Source organism: Diadema setosum, chromosome 11 (genome assembly GCF_964275005.1).
Source record: "Diadema setosum chromosome 11, eeDiaSeto1, whole genome shotgun sequence".
Lineage (NCBI taxonomy): Eukaryota > Metazoa > Echinodermata > Echinoidea > Diadematoida > Diadematidae > Diadema > Diadema setosum.
Window position 1 is genome coordinate 24,978,404 of NC_092695.1, and position 15,915 is coordinate 24,994,318.

Consider the following 15,915-nt stretch of genomic DNA (forward strand, 5'->3'; position numbering starts at 1 on the left):
ATGTCCGTTTTGTATTGTGACTCAAGCAAAGTTAAATACACACGACAGAATATTACAAACATTTTGAACGTTACCTTACCCTTATCCTCCTTAGCCTTATCCCTACTGATGATTGTGCGACTAATCACATTTCGCGATATTATAGCGATAAGGCATTACGCCATCCGCCGTGTTTCACTGTCCTCTGTCTCTTTATCTTGTAGATAATGCAGTCTGCCCGATTATGTCTACTTGAATATGATTTTCCCCTCTCTTCATCTCTGTTCAACATCCAGGTATTTGATGGAGGAAGCGCGAATGCTCCGTTGATCGGTCAATTTTGCGGCTCAACAGTCCCCGACGACATTGTTTCCTCAGGTCCAGAAGTGCACGTCCGCTTTGTGTCTGACAACACGAACGGATTTCATGGATTCTCTTTGGATTACACAGGTGTGATCCTCTATACTATGCTCTTTATTTTTGAAATCCTACACCTAATAAAAAATATCCTATTTGTCTCAGGTTTTCCAGACAAGAACCATGCAGTTTTCGAAATAAATTGCACTGTTGATAGTGGTATTACCTCAAAACGTTGGAACACAACTTCTCTGCAACGTAACCAGCCCTTCAGAACTTCAGAACCGGTATACTAGGTCACACATAATTTACAGCCTAAAAACCTGAATAAAACTGTAATCGGTCTTCCATGCAATGACGCTTCTCCATTATTTTTTCCAAGCTCACGATGTTCATTTGGACTGACGTTCCTAATTTCTATTCCGAGTTAGGGCAATAAAGTTAACAGCTAAGTTGTGTACCTCTGTTTTTATAGTAACTTTGATATAGTCAATCATCTGTTTGTTATCTTGCTTTAATTGAATTTAAGTGCATGGTAAGGTTAATTCAAGAAACATACAAAACTTATCTCTTACTCGATAGCGAACATGGAATTTTAAATACAGTTTATATAGTTCGTGATTGATAATGGTGATATATGGCATCCTTTATTGCTTTTCCTGTTTCTACACAGATGAAATTATATTACAAAGTCTAAATAATCTGCTAGTTGATTTCAAAATCGCATTGAAATCTCCTGTTTCAGGCACATGCGCTGATGTATCAATACCCATCCAAGATGGTGAAAAGATCACGTTGGAGTCCCCTCTCTACCCGGTCGCTCCCCCACCGGACGCAGCCTGTGATTGGCAGATCGTCGCTCCTGATGATTTCTATATACAGCTGAATTTCGTAGACTTTCAAGACAGTGATGATTCTTGTGCCAACACAAATATCCAGGTAAAAACTGATCTGCAATTCAAGAATATTCACAAAGGTTCTATACTTCTCAAATTGTTCATATTATTTTTCTGTGCCTGTTCTTTCCATACTTAACTGATGCCCTCTCCATCTTTTTTTTTTTTTTTTTTTGAATGCTGAGTGAGATTTTAGGCATGTATGGTTCGACATAAGAAACAAGCAAACCATGAACATTCTTCTTTGGAAGATTATTCAGGAATAGTGAGTAATAAAACACTGCTTCCGGAGAATGAAAGCATGCGGTCAAGTGATCCAGAGTAGGGATGTTTAATGCACCAAGCACAGTCGACAATTTCAGTCATATCATGAATGGAAGCGCTATTGTCAACATATACAGATGGTGACATCAATTGAACTGTAGGCCTATACATGTATGGGAAATATCGCACAGAGTACAACTCAATGAAGTGATATTACGAGCATTAAATCGAGAAAGCAGTTAACGTTGTTTTGTATTGTTGTTGTTGTTTTTGTTTTGTTTTGTTTTTACAATTGATTACGCGTTCTCCACAGATCTACTACAGAGAATCGCCTTCCGTAGCGGAGGAAATTATCTGTCCAAACTCGACTGCGCCTCCTATTTTGACGTCACCGACCAACACTCTCACCATTGGTTTCACAGCGGACGAGGATTCTTCCTTTGCCTTTGCGATCGAGTGTACAGCAAGTGAGTTGTTCGAGACTACATCTAGCTTGAATTTCTCAATTTTGTGTCTCAATTCCCTTCGGGCTCACAAAGAGCTGAATAAATCGTTGATATAGTTAATATGCAGCCAGACGAACTATCTGGATCTCATTGCAAATTTATGTCAAATTTGCATGTACTCTCTGTGGTGAGATAGGATTGAAGATGCTTCACAGACATAATCTTTCTTCCCCTTCCCCTTACAATAACATGTTAATGGTGCTTAGATTATCTCATTTTCCCCTCCATGAATCAATCTCATTTAGGCTCGTTTCAAACAAAACGGAAACCACTGTGGCATTAAAATCAATTTCTACTGTACTCCTATACTGTTACTACGTTATTATAACTAAAAAATCAATCTTCTTTGAAGTAGGCAATATCAGGAAGAAGACGTGTTGGACTTTTATATCTAACATAGTGTTTTCTCCCTAGCAGTTACAACAGCCTGCCGAGTAATTGTATGATTTAAATGTATGATTTAAACAAGTAGGAATGACATCTACCCAAATGAATTACGGTAACAATAATGACAAATGAAATAAGAAAATCACTAGATGCGAAAGTGTTCCGAAGGATTCCAGACCATTTTGTTAAAGGGGCGTAAAAAATACAATGTAATTTTCTTTTTTTTTACGGTTTACCTTTGTTTCATAACTAGAGCTATCGATAGTTGTGTAAGTTGAATTGACCTTTCCACAGAATCAAAATATAAAGGTTTAATGAGTAGTGATAGAAGTAAACTCCAGAATGTAAAATGTGATGTTGAAATCGAGTCAAATTTCCAGTGTTTCTAAATATAGCATTTTAGATAATGTTGAAGACTGATTATTGTACACCACAAGTCCACAATAAGTATTCATATCATGTACATCCACCTGTTTCATCTTCATGCAGACGCACTACCTTGCTCCTCCTCACCCTGTCTCCATGGAGCAACTTGCTCGGATATCTTCGAATCCGTTTCTCCGACATTTCAGTGCGCGTGCCCTGCCGGGTATGCAGGTGCGCGCTGCGAGGCGGAGAGGGACGAATGCGAGTCCAATCCGTGCGGCGAGCATGCGCTAGAATGCATCGACGAATTCGACGAGTTTGTTTGTGTCTGCGAGACGGGCTACACCGGACTGCAATGCGATGTAGGTGGGTATGCACAACCCTGGACATCGCATTTAACAAGTAAAACGTGAAATCAAGCTTTCGAATTTGTTGCTTTGATTGTGTGATTGAAAACATTAAAAAAAATTACGCTCACTATACTGTTTTCATTCTCGTGTGGCTTGTTTTTTTTTCCTCTCTCTCTGCCTGTATTTTGTGTATCCTAGATAACATATCAGTGGTACGATAACCCTAAGTAAAGCGACTCATTAAAGGGAACATTCCTCGTCGTCTGATGCTTACAAATTATGCTAATATGTAACTTTTCTGTTGTTCTTCCAATAGATATGAATGAATGCGATGACGAACCATGTCACAACAACGGACAGTGCGTAAATCTCTCCGGAGGGTTTTCTTGCGATTGCCCATCGGGACTATCGGGAAGTCTTTGCGAACACGGTGAGAAAGGAACTTCAACGTAATAATAATTATTATTGTGTAATGATTTTAAGAACGTATGAAAGCTGACAGGGCCCCAGGCCATTAACACTCCTCAAATGATCCGATATATTTTGGACTGAAGAGGATGACGTTTTAAAGAAACCGATTTGAAGTATTTATATTATGCCTTTTTAATCTTTTCCCTCCAGATATCGACGAATGCACTGGAGAAGGATCCGTGTGTTTCAACGGAGGAACGTGCACCAACACTTTCGGTCATTATGAATGTTCATGTCCCGAATCCTTTAGCGGTGAACTTTGTGAAGAAGATGTTGACGAATGCCTCGGCAATCCCTGTCAGAATGGTGGAACGTGTGCAAACGCAATTGGCTCTTACGAGTGCCATTGCTCTTCGGCATTCTCCGGAGCGCACTGCCAAATGGACGTTAATGAGTGTGCAGATGACCCCTGCGCTAATGGTGGCACATGTTCGAACACTTATGGATCTTTCGAATGCCGCTGTTCCCCGGCGTTCACTGGGCAACACTGTGACATTGATATAGATGAGTGTTTGAACAACCCGTGCATGAATGGAGGTGTGTGTTCAAATTCCATGGGTTCGTATGAATGCGAGTGTCCCCCATCATTTAGCGGAGTCCACTGTGAAGAAGACGTAGACGAATGTGAAGCAGACCCATGTTTGAATGGAGGAACCTGTATCAACACAGTTGGTTCATTTAATTGTCAATGTACTCCGGCATTCACCGGGATCTACTGCGAGCAAAATGTAAATGAATGTGATCTTAACCCCTGTGCTCAAGGGGGCACTTGTTTAGATATTTTCGGATCCTATGAATGCCAGTGTCTTGCAGCATTTACCGGACAACATTGCGAAGTTGATGTAAACGAGTGCGAAAATCACCCCTGTCTTAATGGAGGCACCTGCCACAATGTCCAAGGGTCTTACAAATGTGACTGTCCGTCGTCTTTCACCGGTGTCCGATGCGAGAATGATGTGGACGAGTGCGTGGACGAACCTTGCCGTAATCAGGGATCATGCATAAACACAGAGGGCAGCTACAGGTGTGACTGCTCGCCATCGTTCAGTGGTCAGCTATGTGAAGCGGACGTTGACGAATGCGTGCAAAGTCCTTGCTCTCACGGGGGAACGTGCTTCAATACATTTGGCTCCTTCACTTGCCAGTGTACGCCATCGTTCACCGGATCGCAGTGCGAAGACGACGTCGATGAGTGCGTGTACAGCCCTTGCCTGAATGGAGGAGAGTGCTCCAACACACTCGGGTCCTACGAGTGCCGGTGCTCATCGGCATTTACGGGCCAGCGATGTGAACAGGACGTCGATGAGTGTAAAACGAACCCCTGTCAGAATGGAGGATTTTGCTTGAACACTGCCGGCTCGTATGAGTGCAACTGCTCCCCGTCATACACGGGTCTTCATTGCGAGGAGGATGTAGATGAGTGTGCGTCTAACCCGTGCTCTAATGGTGGAACCTGCTCGAATTCTGTGGGTGAATTCCAGTGTACTTGTCCGGCTTCTTATACCGGAGACCTATGTGAAGAAGGTAAAATAAACCATTGTCATCATGATGATGGAGGATGATGATATTCAATGTCTCGTCACAGAAATCGAGTGATGAAACTGTCACAGAAATCGAGTGATGAAACTTAATTCCGAACTCATACCTTTTTATGTAGATTTCAGTAGTAATTGATTTAAAATATGCACTTTCTCATTCTCAAAAATTTACCACACAAAGCACTTTATGAATCACATAAATTATCATAGTAATCTCATGATATGATTATCAGAATATCACATTATCAATGCGTGCATTTTTTGTTAATAAGTGGAAAAAATAAAACAAAGAAAATTTGAGTAAGCAACTTAAACACCCCTTTAAAATGCCGTTCTGCAAAGAGCACAGTCTGTTCTTTGACTTCATTAATCACCAAATCTCGTATCTTTAATAATATGCAGACGTGAACGAATGTGTGCACGAGTCCAGTCTGTGCCTCAATGGTGGTTCATGCAACAACCTGCCGGGCTCCTACGAGTGTGAATGCCCGCCGTCGTACTCCGGATCTCACTGTGAAAATGGTATGCGTTTTTGTTCATTTTTTGATAATTCTAATGAAAAGCCTAGGTCTTCATACATATCACCTTAAGACATATTCATGGCGCTATTTCATAATGTATGTCATTGTGCGTTAGAACGCAGAGTTGGAAATTAACGGCGAAATAATCACAGTTATTTCTTGTTCGAAAAAAAAAATGCAACGTTCCATCGAAAACGTACTTGCAATCATATATTTACGCTGGTCCGTTAAGTCAAAACAAGCTCGTTGTGATGTAACTGAGTTTTGTTTGAAATGTTGGTGGCTTTTAACTTACTTATGTCACTCGACTTTCATTCATACTCCAGATTATTTCTGAGCATGTGAGTCTTTTTTTTTTCCAAATGTATGTCTGTTGATGTTTGGAGCTTGCTGAATTATGAAATGACGATGTACAGGTTTTTTTTTTTTTTTCAAATAGAATGGTTAAGGTGTGTGTACCATGGGCGTAAATCCCGGGGGGGGGGGGATATATCCCCCCCCCCCTGAAATGGAGGAGGGGGGGATGGCCTGTACAATCATCCCCCCCCCTGAATTTTGAGGGGAAAAAATGGAGGAAGCAGAAATGTGATTGTATCAATTTTGGCATATTGCATGACGTTTGTACGCCGGCCTTCAGACAGGTAACAGAGCTGAACAGTATTCTATCTTGTAGGAAAATGTATGATTTTCTCAAGCGCTCACTCGCTTCGCTCGCTCGCGAAGAAAGTAACATCGACATACACTGTAAGGTATGGCTCAGGCGTTGACAACGTCAAATAGTATAGGTCTACATGTAAACATGCTATGACGCGAGTAACTGGGGACCATCTGCAAAATATGTACGAAAACATACAAACAAACAATAACAACAACTTTATCGCCATAATTGAATCCCCTCCATTTCCTGAATCATTCCTGAGAAACGACAGTGACTGATGACTCAGTCAGGATACATCTATGGGCATACCAAGGGAAGATCAGGGACGTCGAATCTATGGGGGGCAAAGGGGCATTTGCCCCGCCCCAAAGGAAGTGTTTAGACAGACAAATCATTTATCCCCCAAGCAATTCCCGAGATGAGGACAAATCTCGAACTTTCTTAATGGAAAATTGTCCAAATATCGCCAGAACTATGCACCAGATCGTTGTATTGCAATCATGAACATGCAAAAGGTCCGCTATACAGGATAAGGGATAAACTTTGTACACTTTTGACATAGACGTATATTCCCTAATTTATCAAAGAGTGTGCAGCAGATCTTTCACTTAACAAAAGCAACCTAATATGTATAGAGGCGTCGATGGGGGGGGGGGGATGGTTCTCAAATAAAAGTGGGACAAACAAAAGCGAAGAATATAGCTACAAACGGCAGTTTCTGGAGTGTAAAATGTCAAAATTTTAAAGCTTGCTCGCTCCGCTCGCTCGCATTTAACCGCTATGCCATTCTCCTGATGTTGCTGCCAGTGATTGACAGCAGGTGCACCCGGTGTGCCCCCCTTAATTTCCAAAGCGAAAATATAGCTACAAACGACAATTTTTAGGACTGGAAAATGTCAAAATTTTCAAGCTCACTCGCTTTGCTCGCTAGCATTTAATCAGTATGCCATTCTTCTGATGTTGCTGCCAGTAATTGCCGGCAGTTGTGCCCGGTGTGCCCCCTAAATTTCCAAAGCCAAAAATACAGCCACAAACGGCAGTCTTTGGACAGTAAAATGTCAAAATTTTCAAGCTCGCTCGCTCCGCTCGCTCGCATTTAACCGCTATGCCATTCTCCTGATGTTGCTGCCAGTAATTGCCGGCAGTTGCACTCGGTGTGCCCCCTAAATTTCCAAAGCGAAAAAGTATAGCTACAAACGGCAGTTTTTAGACTGTAAAATGTCAACATTTTCAAGCTCGCTCGCTCCGCTCGCTCGCATTTAATCGCAATGCCATTCTCCTGATGTTGCTGCCAGTGATTGTGAGCAGGTGCGCCCCCCTTAATTTCCAAAGCGAAAAATATAGCTACAAATGGTAGTTTGGGGACTGTAAAATGTCAAATTTTTGAAGCTCGCTCGCTTCGCTCGCTCGCATTTAATTATTATTCCATTCTCCTGATGTTGCTGCCAGTAATTGCCAGCAGTTTTCGCCCGGTGCGCCCCCTTAATTTCCAAAGCGAAAAATATAGCTACAAACAGCAGTTTTGGGACTGTCAAATGTCAAAATTTTGAAGCTCGCTCGCTTCGCTTGCTCGCATTTAATCATTATGCCATTCTCCTGATGTTGCTGCCAGTAATTGCCAACAGTTTTTGCCCGGTGCGCCCCCTTAATTTCCAAAGCGAAAAAATACAGCCACAAACGACAGTTTTTGGGACTGGAAATGTCAGTACAAACGGCAGTTTTTAGACTGTAAAATGTTAAAATTTTCATGCTCGCTCGCTCCGCTCGCTCGCATTTAATCGCTATGCCATTCTCCTGATGTTGCTGCCAGTGATTGACAGCAGTTGCGCCTGGTGTGCCCCCCTTAATTTCCAAAGCGAAGAATATAGCTACAAACGGCAGTTTTGGGACTGAAAAATGTCAAAATTTTCAACGCAAAGAGATTTCACCGTAGGAGGGGGGAAACCCCCCTACCATACCCTCCTCCTCCCTCGCTTGATTCATTCCCTCACATAACCGCTCCTCCTAAGATCAAATCCTGTCTACGCCGATGATAGGCCCCATTATTTAGTAGGCCTTCACAGTGATGTCGCACAGCAAGAGCTGAAATACCACGATTTTGTCATTCAATAATATATTGTGAATATTTCATTTTGTTATCGTTTTTTTAAAGAAAAGAAAACAAAATTTTCACCACAAGTGAGCACCAGATCGCTGAATTTCAGGTCTGAAAATGCAAAATCTTCCTCGTGTGGGAGAGGGATACCCCCCCCCCCCCCATACACACCCTTCCCCCGTTCGGTCGTTCCGCTCCCTCTCACAGATATTTCCAAAAAAAAAAAAAATGTTTTCATACTTTTAAGGTCTGATTTTCCGCCGAAAGTCGTCTGACAAGCAAAAAAAAAAAAAAAAGCAACAAGGACAAAAAGTCTTTATGTTGTTGCTGCCACTTTTCTCCCACTTTATATTTCATGCAAAGGAGTGGGGCATCCGATCCCTGTAAAGTGTGTGTGTGTGTGGGGGGGGGGGGAGGGGGGGGGCACAAAGCTTCTCCCCCCCCCCCCAAAAAAAAAAAAGGCTGCGCCGGTCCGGTGATGGGCTTGTAATCGTGGTGATGGTGACCATCCCCCCCCCCCCCACTCCTCAGTATGGATTTACGCCGTTGGTGTGTACATTGTATAAGTAACATAACCTTTTGACTGACGGTTTCAAGTTAATGAGCGAAGTAAGAACTGCAGCTACATCTGTTGTCAGTATAAGTAAGTTATCATGAATTACAAAAAAAAAAAAAAATCAAACTCATCCGTAAAACACTATAAAAGGGTGCTTTATCCTGTATAAACTTTCTAGTTTAAAGTTAACATTCTTTATGTCCAGATGGATACGTTTGTTTTATGTTAAGTGCTGTCTGGGGCAAATTATTTGTATAGGGCCCCATTTTTTTCTCTCTCTTCTTTCGCTCTTTAAAACAACAACAACATCTAGATGGATCTAATGACTGAACAATTAAACCTCCTTTGCCTTCAATTACTGCACTTTCCTAAGTTAGAATTATTATTTTTTTGTTCTACGTGTTACACAATGCCTCTTGCTATTTTACCAAATTCTATTCAGATGTCAACGAATGTGAAGAAAATGCCCCCTGCCAGAACAACGCAAGGTGTCTCAACCTTCACGGTGGTTTCACATGCGTCTGTGAAGCAGGGTTTACTGGCCGAACCTGCGAAAATGGTGATTATTTGTAAATTTGCTCGAAGTGAATAGATTTGCCAACTTTTATGTGCCATGCTGTGAAAGTTTGCTCTTTTGCGCATTTCTCGGTGCTCCGATCAACTGCAAAATTGAATCTCTATTTACCTGGTCGATCATGATTGGATGCAAAGTGTTACGGGTAATTACCGAGGTGAGTCGAATAAGGACTAACTTGATAATGGTACAATACTCATCGGACAGTTTCGAGAAGCTACTAATACTGTAAACATTTCAATTCATTGTCTCTTTTGTCTATGTGTCCATGTGCCAGTTTGTATGTTTCTCTTGCTGTATCAAAAGGACAAATCCGTACACACAAACCAACAGGATATTGTTAACATGTTAGAGATACCTCTTCGTGATGATAATGTCAGTAATAGGTTGTCCATATTGAAATGGACTATAGTTCACTCTTTATGCTATTAACAACCCTGTTGTATTACTCTTAACTTATCAATTTGAACCAAAGTTGAGAAAGGGAAATGTTTATGCTTTACTTTGTGGTATTCTTAAAGGCTTATTTGTTATAGTCCCAATTTCCAAATCTGGACCTCACATTGGGACCTTAGCCACAGGCTAACCAGTTTAAACTACAGGTCAATTAATTTTGATATCTTGCTAATCGAGTTAATTTAAGCTACCTTTATTCTTCTTCAGACATTAACGAATGCGAAGGGAATCCTTGTCACAACTACGGCAGATGTTTCAACACATTCGGTGGTTTTGCGTGTGTTTGCCCAGAGAACTTTGAAGGACCGCTTTGTAGACAAGGTAATTTGCCTACGAGTTTTGTGACTGTTTATCTTGATAAGTATGACATTTACTTTGTTCTATTGCTGTTAAGAATGTTTTATGCCATTGAATGATTATACCTATTATACAACCAACTAGACTATGGATTAAGAAAGCATAGATTCATAGTAATACTGTAATGTAATGGTTCATGCGTAATACATTATTTGATAGCTTCTAATCATTGCTGTACACTACGTGTGCTTTCTTTTTTTATAGTGAATCTTATAAATGAAATTAGATGGCTCTATCCATATGCATCTTAAATTTGACGATGTACAGAACAAGCCACTAATTTTATATTACTGTCATCGATAACAAGTCAGTTTCTAGAGTATCCGTATCATGATTTAGACACGTGTGACTTATAGAAAAATGCTGATGGCATAATGTACTGCTTTTGTCATCGTGTTTCTCTCTGACTTCGTTCGCCTGATGTCTACCTGCCACTCCCGTTCCTTCTTTAACAGACATCGATGAATGCAGCCTTGATGAAAATGTATGCCAGCACGGCGGTACATGTCACAACACGGAGGGTCACTTCTACTGCACATGCGCTGCTGGATTCGAGGGAGCCCGATGTGAAATCAGTAAGACTTCCTTAACTCTATTCATTCTCGTTGATTTTCATTGTGCGTTTAACTAACAAACATCTTAATTTGCTGATGGTGAATGGTGGCGATAATCGTACTGAATAGATATAAAAAAGCCAATGAATTTTGAAGCGGTATGTATAGAATTAAACTAGATATTACCACATGTGTATTTTCCGTGGAAAAATCTATGGGATTTTGTTGCCAGCAGAATCATCAACGTGAAGAACCACATTTATTGCAATTTCGAACCTGTGTTTTGAACCTCTTTTCCAAAACGACTGTTTTCGTGATATATGTATGTTTAAATATGTTTGATATTTTATATCTGAAAAAAAAAAATGTTGTCCTGGAAATAAAATTTGATTTGAATGGAAAACGGTTATTGAACTTCCGTACCGATTCAAAGACATCGCAAGCAATTTTTGGAAGCAACGGTTTTCTGCTCATTTTAGGTTACCATAATAGAAGCTCTTCTAACAAAGATTGTTTTTCAAGAATTTAGTGTGTGTGTTTTTCTCTCCATGAACTGATATCTGCGATCAATATCTGATGATAGTAATCATTCATGTGGCATATAGATGCTCTTCACCTTTTCAACAATCTGTAAATGGCTGAACCCTCATGCAGTCATAAAACATATGATTATTGTGGTTTGTGTCTTAGCTGAATAATTTGCTTGATATTTTTCCGCATATTCATTTTACTCCACTTGAGATTTGTCTGATTCCACACTCACTTGACACACTTCATTGCCAGAATTACCGTACCTGTCTTATGATGTACGGCGCCATGAGACAGAGATTTTAAACAGCGCTGTAGTAAAACTCCTACAGTGATGCTCGACATTTGATGATTTTATTCTTTAATGTCATTATACTTACAGATGTAAATGAATGCGTCAGTGCTCCATGCTTGAACTCAGGACTGTGCATCGACCAAATTGCAGGGTTCTCTTGCCAGTGCGCCCACGGCTTCTATGGAGATAGATGTGAAATTGGTATAATTGACAACGAGGAAACTTTCGTCTTCATTACCATGATGACACACTCTATAACACATGTATTGGTTTGGTGACTAACATCAGCATTGATTTCATATTATTTTTATGAACATTGTCGAAATTATGTCTTGCCAGGAAGGTGCAATACAAACACTTAGAGACAAATTAAACGGAAGAATGAGCTAACATTCGGCATGCTGAATGAAATAGATTATCTGAAACAGCGATGAACAAGATATTGTGGACTTGTTTGACATGAAATAGATACAATGCTATAAAGAAATATTATGTAAGATATACTTATTTGCTTCCGTATAAATGTATTGAGTAGTTAAAAACACATTCAAAACTCTAAATACTATCCAGAAACACATACAGACCAGTTCACATTGTGCAGTAAGTGTTTGGTTTACATACATTTGCATTTAAAAAAAGATACGTGTATATGTTCGCAATTTTGTATGTAAGACGAAGCATAGGTCTTCGATCAAGAGTCTAAACTTTCAACGGTGAAGTAGCTATTAGTGTAGATAACTATTACAATATAACAAATATGAAACGAATAATCAAGAACAGACGACGAGGATTATCAGTCAAGCGTATAAAACTACCTTTTTACAAATTAGAATCGCTATTGTTTGTCTCTCATAGAAGTGACATACAGTCTTCCCGAATGCCCGGCCGAGATCGATGTCGACAGCAATCTGTTCTGGAACACGACTAGGGCTGGTGATGTCGCCCAGACCGCTTGCCCTCCAGGCACCATCGGTAAGGATTTTAGGCCTATTGTCATCACCCCTTTCAGGACCAACATCTTAACCCATCAAATTCAGGAGACTTTTGGGAAGTTCGCTGCAGACATTATTACTTTGTCATTATTAAATTGCCATCTTTGATTTTCACTTCACATATCACATTGGAAAAAGAACATACATGTTGGATGTAGTTAATTTCATCAAATCTATATCGTCGCTGGGGCGACAAGACCTCTTATCTACAAAATGTCAAATGTTCAGGAGAGCCAAAAAACATGGCGGCCAAAGCATTATAACAAATGGAATAGCCTTTCCTTTGACATGCCGTGGTGGCTTCAATTTTGGAGTTAGACAGTTGGGATTTGGACAGGATATCACTGAACCCATTATTTGACTATTAATCCCAAAAAGTCATTTTCACCAAAATTGCAGATACAAGGTCTTGTCACCCCAGCGACGATATGTTGCTTCACGAGCAGTATGAGAAAGAAACTGACCAACATTTGCCGATTTCAGAGATAAGCAGGAATTTTGGTCATCCGAAAAGAGTTGCCAATATAAGAATCAGCTACGAACTTAGCAATAAGAGACTAATGAAAATTCTATACCGAAAGATTCGTTATGCTAGAATGGAATGAATTCAGCATTTTTTTTAATGTCATGAATTGCTTTTAGCGCTGCGATTAAAAGCATAACAAATCGAGAATGCGTGAGAATAATCTTCATGGTTCATGAATTCGCTCTTTCAATGAAGAGATTCAATGTTCTTCAATTGATCTTTGTTCTAAGCAGGATTATTTACAGTGTCATAACTCTGTCAAAAAAAGATGGTTTAAAAGAATTGTCTCTTTCTTTAAAGGAAGCGCTTATCGGCAGTGCGAGGCCCTGACGGAGTCAACACCGCCCTCTTCGGTGTGGCAGACTGCAGATTTATCAGAATGCCTGAACCCAACTTTTCAGCACGTAACAGACAAGGTACCATTTTATTCTCTAGATCTTGTATGTACTACAACTTAATTAAAAAAAAAGATGATGAATCAATAAACCGTCACATGAGAAAAACGTGTTGCTATGTGTGAATGGTAGGCCATATTTCTTTCAGTAAGCCATGTGATATGTAGGTTGAAAACGATTATATTACTGTTATGGGGGATCATTTTTCGTGTGAGCGGCACTCGAAAATATCTTCTCGAGAACCGGAAATGACTTTATCAAATTCTGTAATCAAACTCTTAGATATTGTAGTGCAAGTAATGTCATTAACTGTCTTTCAGATATCGTGAGTGTATATCACTAAATGAGATTTTCCAAATGTTTTTGTTTTGTGAATTTCAGGTGGATGAGTTGGAGCAAAGGGGCGAAGTGACCGCCGAAGATGTGATTGACCTCGTGTCGCTGCTGTCAAACCTCACGTCCACGTCAGACAACTCCGATGGAGATTCCGGTCATCGGCTGTATCCTGGGGATATCGAGATCACCACGGAGGCACTCAGCACCGTTGCTGATCTGTCAACCTCACTGAATGATACCCTGTCTGAAACAGACATCGACTCCCTGGCCTATGTTAGAATTACATATCTCCTCTGTTTAAACCAAGTCCCTATAGTATCTAGAAACAACAGGCAACAACAACAACAACAACAACAACTACTACTACAACAACAACAACAACAACAACAACAACAACAACAACAACTAAAATGCCCATATCATCCTCTTTGACTTAATGAACACCTTCAAAAAAAAATCAGCTCATACAAATTGAAGTATGATTTGTGCATATTTCTTTCCTTTACGTTAAGAGTTGTTTAGACTTGAACAGATGATAAAAAAGATACTATTGTTGATATTAATGATTTTTGTCACATTCTTGTCTTAATTCTGTGCATTTGAGCTCTAGACTCAAACGTTGTGCTGTTTTCGCAGCGACTTCCACTTTGTGGAATGAACTTTCACTTTAGTTGTTTGTAAAACATTTATTGTTTTATTAGGTAAGTACAAACTTTAACGGAGCGATTTTGTTCAATCATCTTTGTGAGACTAAACTCAGAAAAATAAGTAATTGTGAGGCATTTGCTCTGTACAGGTTAGAGTAAACAGCTTTCCCAAACTGTACACAACGTCACACATTTTACCTTCATATTATGGTGAAATTTCTCCGTAGTCATGATGTCAGAATATCGATCTACTTGATCTATTAAAGGGTAATGGTCTAGAGCAGCGTATCTTAACGACAATCATTTGTTTTGGAAATCAGGCTTTCACGGAGACTATCGACAACGTGTTGGACGAATCTTCGCTCAGTGCCTGGAAGACCATGAACGATCCTACAAGGGTTTCGCAGCAGCTGACGTCAGTGGTTACGTCATCGGAAACGATGGCCCTAAGCTTGGCTCTGGCCAAGAATGGAAGATTCAACAAGAGCTCAAATGCGTCTATCGGAGACGAAAATCTGCAAATCAGCAAGAAAAATCTAGGTAGGCGTATTCCGTGAAATCACATTCGATAACTTTCTAGTACACTAACTTGATACTACAAATGATTACATCAACACAACTAACTGAACTTCGTCCTTTTCTTTTGTCATTGATACAGAATTCGACGTCGTGTTCGTCGAGACGACAGACAACACTGACGCGTCCCTTTCCTTCACTAGGTCCGGAGGAAGCCTCTCGCTACCCCAGGAGGTTCTCTCTTTGGCTGCCAGGGAAACGTCTGGTAAGCAGAAGATGTCCCTCTTCGTGCATTATAGATTACGCAAAAGCAGATGCCGTACTCCCGTTACAAGTCGGATGATTTTTTTTTTTAATTTGTCAAGCTGCAATAAGCTCTTCATACTGAAGAAGAACACTTTAAAGACCAATTCTTACAAAAAAGGTACGTGAAATAAGTTTAATGCTACCATGCAGTGGCCTAATAATGAAAAGATGGAGAGGCAGCAGGGAAGAGATCACTATATTAAACACTATAAAACCGGATTGTCTTCAGAAGAGTCTAAGAATTACCAGTAGTTTAGGTGCGTATTTCAAATGCAGTTCAGGTTGGAAAATTATTTCACTCATGCTGTTACTTGTCTTTATATACCTCAATACCCCCGTTGTCGATGCTAAGACTTACCTTAGTTTCGTTACTATTATTACACAATTATTTCGTTTGCTCTCATGCAAGATCACGTGGCCATATATCGTGCGAGGTTTACGTCACTGGCTTCGCTCTACTCGGCTCTTGATGAGGAAGGTATCTCCCGG

General features: G+C 40.3%; 1 protein-coding gene across 1 annotated transcript in view; it reads left to right on the forward strand.

Annotated features, from left to right (window-relative positions):
• LOC140235370 (uncharacterized) overlaps positions 1-15,915 on the forward strand; it is a 37,410-nt gene that overhangs the window by 7,579 nt on the left and 13,916 nt on the right. The window contains exons 5-16 of the mRNA XM_072315399.1: positions 276-429; positions 1,082-1,275; positions 1,810-1,963; positions 2,879-3,121; positions 3,727-5,100; positions 5,517-5,636; positions 12,564-12,680; positions 13,527-13,642; positions 14,003-14,230; positions 14,925-15,144; positions 15,263-15,385; positions 15,836-15,914. Coding sequence (XP_072171500.1) covers positions 276-429; positions 1,082-1,275; positions 1,810-1,963; positions 2,879-3,121; positions 3,727-5,100; positions 5,517-5,636; positions 12,564-12,680; positions 13,527-13,642; positions 14,003-14,230; positions 14,925-15,144; positions 15,263-15,385; positions 15,836-15,914 — 3,122 coding nt within the window. The remainder of the gene's footprint in view (positions 1-275; positions 430-1,081; positions 1,276-1,809; positions 1,964-2,878; positions 3,122-3,726; positions 5,101-5,516; positions 5,637-12,563; positions 12,681-13,526; positions 13,643-14,002; positions 14,231-14,924; positions 15,145-15,262; positions 15,386-15,835; position 15,915) is intronic.